The sequence below is a fragment of the Sceloporus occidentalis genome, unplaced genomic scaffold, assembly GCF_023333645.1.
Source record: "Sceloporus occidentalis isolate IW3139 unplaced genomic scaffold, rSceOcc1.0.p SCAF_1, whole genome shotgun sequence".
NCBI lineage: Eukaryota > Metazoa > Chordata > Lepidosauria > Squamata > Phrynosomatidae > Sceloporus > Sceloporus occidentalis.
In genome coordinates, this window is record NW_028316981.1 from 207086892 (window position 1) to 207094330 (window position 7439).

At 44.2% G+C, this 7439-nt stretch overlaps 1 protein-coding gene across 2 annotated transcripts in view; it reads right to left on the reverse strand.

The window, feature by feature from the left end:
- The window catches only part of LOC149323271 (dynein axonemal heavy chain 6-like), a 187108-nt gene extending 179943 nt beyond the window's left edge, over positions 1-7165 (reverse strand). For both annotated transcript variants that reach the window (XM_089488669.1, XM_089488671.1), the window contains exons 1-3: positions 7101-7165; positions 3968-4249; positions 259-435 (exon numbers count right to left, since the gene is read on the reverse strand). In XM_089488669.1, the coding sequence (XP_089344795.1) occupies positions 259-435; positions 3968-4243 (453 nt within the window). In that variant the 5' untranslated portion in view covers positions 4244-4249; positions 7101-7165. The remainder of the gene's footprint in view (positions 1-258; positions 436-3967; positions 4250-7100) is intronic.
- Between the last annotated feature and the right edge of the window lie 274 nt (positions 7166-7439).

Sequence of the window (7439 nt, forward strand, 5' to 3'; positions counted from 1 at the left end):
GGTATTCCAGAAGTTGCCTGTCTGACCTGCCCAGACATCGCAACACAGGGCTGCAAACCTTTTTCAAATTAAAGGTGGATAAATGTGCAAGATATACAGTACCCCAACCACTAATTGTAGCTTGGAGGTGAATAAAAACACTTTTACCTCTCCCAAGTGATTGTTCTAAAAAGACACTGCAAATAGTCTTCAAAATATTGGTTTGAAAAGGAAGGTTTAAATGATGTAACATATTTTTTAAAATGAGAGAGATGGTACCTGCTGTTCCCTCAGCTCTTCATAGATCTCACTTAACACTGGTTCCACAGAAGGAGGCCATTTTCTTTTCTCTGCTGAAGTTACAGGTTGTAATACTCCAGAAGCTAGCAACTTCTCCCTGTTCTTCTGGTAGATATATTCAGGTTGCTTGTGGTACTGATATTTTTTTAGCACAGGCTTGGTTGAGGAGAAACATAGACAATATGAAATAAAACAATATGTGCAAGTGACAAATTCTATACAATACTATTAGGCATTCTGATGTATCTATTGTAAAGGAGTAAAAATGAAGGGAAAATGTGATCATAGCAGTCTGACCATTTAACCAGGTATCACACATCTCTACCAGCTCACTGGGGCCAGTTACAAACGGGCCGTTTTGTGCGTACGGAGCGCGCACTAGGGTTAGAAATGGGCGGTGCTTCCGCACCCCCTAATCCTAGTGCGCGCTCCGCACGCACAAAACGGCAGCAGCCGTTCCACACGACCGCCACCATGAGGATATCACGACCGCACTGCCTCTATACGGGGCAGCGCGGAAGTGACGTGCTCGCTCCACGCCAGGGCGCCTAGTGTGCCCTTAGCACGGAGCAGGAAGGAGCTCCGTTTCGGAGCTCCTTCCTGGTTTGGTCCACTGGGCGCAGCCTTCACACGGCTGTGCCCAGCAGACCAAAGGAGAAAGGGGCCAAGTGGCCCCTTTCTCCTCGTCCCCACCGCCGCGGGGTGTCCTTGGGGCTTGAAGCCCCAGGGATACCCCTTTTCAGTCTGCAGGGAAGCGGCGTTTTGCCGCTTCCCCGCAGCCTGAAAAGCGGCGGATCGGGGCCTCAGCGGCTGCCATTCTAAACACTGAGGCCTCGATACACTGAGGAAAGGGGCAGGTGCAGCCCGCCCCAAATGTGCGGTCTGTAACCCGCCTGGGTTTTTTTTTAGGAAGTTTTTTTTCCTCTCCAAACAAAAGTCCACATTTGATCAAATCATAAACTCTTGACTGGTTGCTACGGTCATCTCTGAAGGCACCTTGGAATGTAAGGCTTCTACAGGTTAAGTGTCCCATGTCCTGAAATCCAAAACCTTAAATATTCCAAATCCCAAAAGTGTCCACATGGGTGGCTGAGATAGTGACACCTTTGTTTTCTGATGGTTCAACACACACAAACATTTTTGATGCACAAAATTATTTAAAACATTGTGTATAAATTTACCTTCAGACTACGCATATAAGGTGTATACAAAACTTAAATTACTTGAGTCCCATCTCCAATCATTTAAGTTTTGTATACACCTTATATGTGTAGTCTGGAGGTAAATTTATATGTATATGCAAATATTCCAAAATCTGAAAAATTCCAAAACTCAGTGCACTTCTGATAGCAAGCATTTTGGATAAGAGTAACTCAACCAGTTTTTACTTTTGCCACTACCTACACTTCTCAGCCTTAACCCCAGTTATAGGTACTGTAAATATGCATATATAAGATACTGTATATACTCATGTGGAAGTATATACAGTACCTTATATATGAGTACATAAGGTTCTGTACGTACTCCCATATATATCTAAAAATAATAGTCAAAACATTGATCCAAAAAACCTGGGTTGACTGATCTATGGGTCAATGTAACTACTGTACTTTAACTCTGATTAAAAAAAAAGAGTTCTATGAGTAGTGTGGCAAAAGATGAGAGTTTAGTCTGTTCTGGAGAACCTAAAAGAAGTACTGACCCTCTGCTACTCTTTCCTCCATGCCACCACTTTGGCCTTTTTGAATGCCTGGATGGGAAAATCACAGCAGTGGCAGATCACTGGCGCTTTCCCTTAGAGTGCTGAGATAGCAGAGAGGGTCATTGCTTCATTAAAGTTCTGCTGGTGGGTTACAGACTGCCCGTTTGGGGCGGCCTGCACCTGCCCCTTTCCCCGGCGTATCGGGGCCTCAGCTGCCAGACCAGCAGCCTCCGAGGCCCCGATCCGCCACTTTGCAGGCTGCGGGGAAGCGGCAAAAGGCCGCTTCCCCGCAGCCTGGAAAGGGGTGTCCTTGGGGCTTCAAGCCCCAAGGACACCCCACAGCGGCGGGGAGGAGGAGTAAGGGGCCGCTTGGCCCCTTTCTCCCTTGCGTCGCTGGGCGCAGCCGTCTAAATTTGCGCCCAGCGACGCAAAGCAGGAAGGAGCTCCGAAACGGAGCTCCTTCCGGGGTCGTGCAAAGGGCGCACTATGTGCCATGGCCCGGCCTCAATACGTCATAACCGCGCCGCCTTGTTTGGAGGTGGCGCAGCTGTGACGTATTGACGTATTGATGGCGGCGTATTGATGGCGGCGGCCGTGTGGAACAGCTGTCGCCATTTTGTGTGCGGAAGCACCGCCCCTTCCTAACCCTATTACGTGCTCCGCACGTACTTTAATGCCGGTCTGTAACCTGCCCCTGTGTCAGAGTAAGCTCTTTCTTTTAAATAAGAGTTAATACTGTATCTTAACTCTTGCCTTTGCATTCTTTTTGACATGTGTGCATTTTCTTAACCCCACCAAGGCTGGTTGCCTTCCCCACACATCATACAGCCACCATTTACCATAGTTCCCTCATCATCATCCAGCCTTTAGTGTGAGCACAAACAGTTGTGCCTGCTGGATTTTTCAGTTCTTTGGCATTATTTTCCTTTACTTCATCCTTTGCATCCTTTGTTACATTCCCCTAAGTTTTACCCGTGACTTATCCACGGGTCAAATCAAAAGCCATAATTTTGGCCCCAAAACCTGCCCTCAATTTATATATGAGGTTGACTTATACAGTACACTAGTAAAAATGAACATATTTATATATTTACATGAATCAATTGCCTTCATCATGCATTATAAAAATGTATACATGGAGGGCAGGGTTCCAGATCCTATAAAACCCTACACTCTTGCCAAACATGGTCCTACCATATATACTCTACTAATAAGTCAACCTCATATATAAGTCAAGGGCAGGTTTTGGGGCCTGTGGATAAGTCAAGGTTAAAACTTAGGGGCATGTAACAAAGGATGTAAATGATGAAGCAAAAAGAAGAAACGCCAAAGAAGTTAAAAATTAGAGCACATATAACTGTTAGTACTCACACTAACAGCTGGATGGATGAGAGAGAAGAAGAAGGATGTCAGTGTGTCCTGGAAAGATTACACTCCTGCCTTTCACCAGGAGATGACTCCTTTTTAATATATAACAGTTAAAGTACAGTACTTATATTGACCCATGGATAAGTCAACTCAGGTTTTGTTTTGGGTCAATTTTTAAAATAAAATTTCTAGACTTATACAGTACTTCTGTAAAACTTTCTTATCAACCTGTAATCAAGATAGAGGGCATGGGCAACCATGTCACTATTTGCTCCTGGAGAAACGGTACCCTTGCAGTATAAAGCCTTTCAGTAAATTTCAGAAGAAAGAAGATAAAACTAGAACAGAGCCTCACTGAGTACAGTCAGCCCTCTGTATGCACAGATTGTTTATCCACAGATCCAAACATCCATGCCTTGAAATAAATAAATTCCAAATAGCAAATCTTGATTTTGTTACTTTCCAAAAGGGACACCATTTTACTACGCCATTGTATTTGGTGGTACTGTACTTGAGCATCTACAGATTTTGGTATTCAAAGGGCAAACCTCCAAAGGGGGTCCTGGAACCAAACTTCAGCAGATGCCAAGGGCCCACTGTAGTTTAAAATCAACATACCAAAGGCTCCAGTTTTATGGGCTGTTGTCGTTTTCTGGTTCTCTCCTGTGATTTTGTAGTATATTGAAATTTCAGATCTGCAGGGTTTATTGCCATCTTTTGTGGAGCTACACTAGCCAATCTCTTTGTTAATTCATTTTTGAAAGGAGAATTTTTCCCACTGGATGAGGAAGTTTCTCCGTCCGAGCTGCTTTGCTCACTTCTGCCTGTATCTGACTGTTGTGAAGTAGGCTGGGAAGGAGGTTGGATAGAAGGCAGTGACACCCTTTTAGACATAATTGCCTGCAAACAAAACAGATATAACTTCTGAAGTCTACTTTAACAAATATGCTTTAAACTTCACTGACTTCATATAATTTACTTCCAAAACAATTGTATGGTAGCCACAATCTAGAAATACCCAATTCAAACCCATTCCTCCCATATCCCTCAACTTAGCATTTCATCATGTCCACATTGGGATATAATTTAAAATTAAACCTTTTGTCTTAATAGCAATTGCTAGTCCCAGTGACAGCAGACCCATTCTGAGATTTACATAATTACCGACTTACCCATGCAAGCAATTGATTCAACAGATAGACTCTAGTTGGGATTTTACAACTGCTCTACTATGCTTGCATTAAATCATTTGTCACATTGTTACTCAGAAGCTTCTTTAAAGTACAAAAGCAAAAGAAAATAAACATCACTGCCATTTACAATATAAGAACTTTTCAGTTTTAAAAGAGTTTACAACGTTTATCTGTAGATATTTAGTTTAAGTACACATAGCTGGGTTTCTTGAATGCTGTACCACTGGCCCAAGATATGCAAGAATTTCACACACACTGTACAAATATACCATGCACAAATGCAGCAGCACGTTTATCTTCCCTGCAATAGTGAGGATTTTATAAGCTTTAATTTTGTTGCGGTTGTTGTGTGCCTTCAAGTTGTTTCCGGCTTATGACGATCCTAATGGGAACCCAATCATGGGGCTTTCTTGGCAAGATTTGTTCAAAGGAGGTTTGCTTCTCCTAAGGCTGAGAGCATGTGACTTGCCCACAGTCACCCAGGAGGTTTCATGGGCAAGAAAAGATTTGAACCTTGGTCTCCAGAGTCATAGTCCTACACTCAAACCTCTACTGCTAATTACCAATTAGCAATCAACCAATTTGTTCCTGAATTTTAAGCAAAAAGAAGTGAGATAATGCACATACACTTGGTTCTCTGTATCCACAGATTCTTTATCGACGGATTCAAGCATCCACGGCTTAAAAACATTAAATATATATATAACTTTCAAAAAGTAAGCCTTGATTTTGCCCTTTTATATAAGGGACACCATTTTACTATACCATTTTATATAATGAGATTTGAGCATCTATAGATTTTGGTATCCATGAAGGATCCTGGAACTAAACCCCAGTGTATACCAAGGACCCACTGTACATAAACCTGGACATCTAAAGCAAACGTGGGCATCTAATGGGCATGGGTGGTAGGAGCAAATTTTCATCTCCACGGGGATCCTGGGAAATGTAGTTCTGTGAGACATTTAGCTTCCTATGTCAGACAGCTTTAGTGTCACAATAAGCTACAATTCCCAGGATTTCCACTTTGGTCCAAAACACACTGCAGAAATGATCCAGTTTGAGACTGTTTTAACTGCCCTGGCTCAGGAATTGTTGTTTATTGTGACATTAAAGCTCTCTGACATAGGAGGCTAAATGTCTCACAACACTACAGTTCCCAAGATTACCTAGCATTGAACCAAGGCAGTTAAAGCAGTCTCAAATGGGATTCTGCACTGATGGATATGAAAACTGGCAACAGCTGCTGTACCTTTAAGGTCATAGGAAAGAGGGATTTCCCCAGGTGTTGCTTGGCACTAAACCTGGTATCAAGCAACACCTGCTGAAACTCTTCTACACAGCCATTAAACATATAGGGTTGCCATAAGTCTAAGACAACGTGGGCTGCATTTGCATTGCAGAAATAAGCCAGTTTGATGCCGCTTTACCTGCCAGGGTTCAGAACAATTCTTTGTTCATTTTAAAAGACTATTCAGACTGCATCTGCACTGCAGAATTAATGCCTTATGAAGGGCTTTAACTGCCATGGCTCCATCCTATGGGATCATAGGATTTGTAGTTTTGCAAGACATTTAGCCTTCCCTGACATAGAGCTCAGGTGCAACAAAATGCAAACCCCAAAATTTCACAGCCCTGAGTTATGACAGTTAAAGTGGTGTCAACCTGGATTATTTCTGTGATGCAAATGCACTCCTGAAGGCACACGACAACAACAACAACAAATTTGACTGCTTAAAAGAAAAAGGGGGGGCATGAAACAAGCACAATTGGGAAAAGAAAACCATAAGAGACTGGGTGAAATTTTCAAGCTTGGCTCTTCATGATTCAAGGCTGCACCTGCACTGCAGAGATAATCCAGTCTGACACCACTTCAACTGCCATGGCTGAATGCTAAGGAATTCTGGGATTTGTAGTTCGTTGTGGCACCAGAGCTCTCTGACAGAGGAGAGTTAGGTCCAAAACACAATGCAGAAATAATCCAGTTTGAGACCACTTTAATTGCCCTGGCTCAGTGCTAGGGAATCCTGGGAACTGTAGTTTAATGTGACAGAGAAGGCTAAGTGTCTCACAAAACTACAGTTCCCAGAATTCCACAGCATTGAGCCAGGGCAGTTAAAGCAGTCTTAAACTGATTTATTTCTGCAGGGCAGATGCAGCCCATTATGGCTCCCCATGACTAAAAAAAACCCTGTCTGTCCCCACTTCAGCATAAAAACCCACTGAGTGACCTTGGGCAGTAAGTCACACTCTCTCAGCCTCAGAGGATGGCCAGGGCAAAAAAACAAAACAAAAAACCAAACCAAACTCTGAAGAAACAAGCCAAGAAAACTCCAAATCAAGTGCAGGCAACAAACCAGTGACTGGGTGACCTTAGGCAAGAAGTCACACTCTCTCAGCTTCCTCAGGGGAAGGCAATGGCAGACCTCCTCTGGACAAACCTTGCCAAGGAAACCCCATGCTAGGTTTGGCACATAGGGTCTCCATAAATCAGAGACGACTTGAAGGCACACAAGCACAACCACAGCAGCAACAACCACAGCCCCAGGAAGCCTTACAATCCCCCCGTGGGCTCTTCCTCCTGGGCACCTTCCTCAGTCCCTTCTCCTCCTCCTCCTCTCCCCAAAATGGAGGCACTCCTCCTCCTCCTTCTCTTCCTCCGAGGCCCGAAGAGTCCTTCCGTTGCCTGGCAACCGTTCCCTCTCCCATGATGCCCCGGGCGGGACGCCAATGGCTGCCAAAGGCCTGGCTTTTGGGAAGGCAGCACCTGCCACCCTCCCCTCCATTCGTCCAAGGCTCATGGCCACCCTCCTCAGGAAAACCTAGCATGGGGCTTTCTTGGCCAGATTTGTTCAGAGGGGGTTTGCCATTGCCTTCCCCAGAGGCTGAGAGAGTGT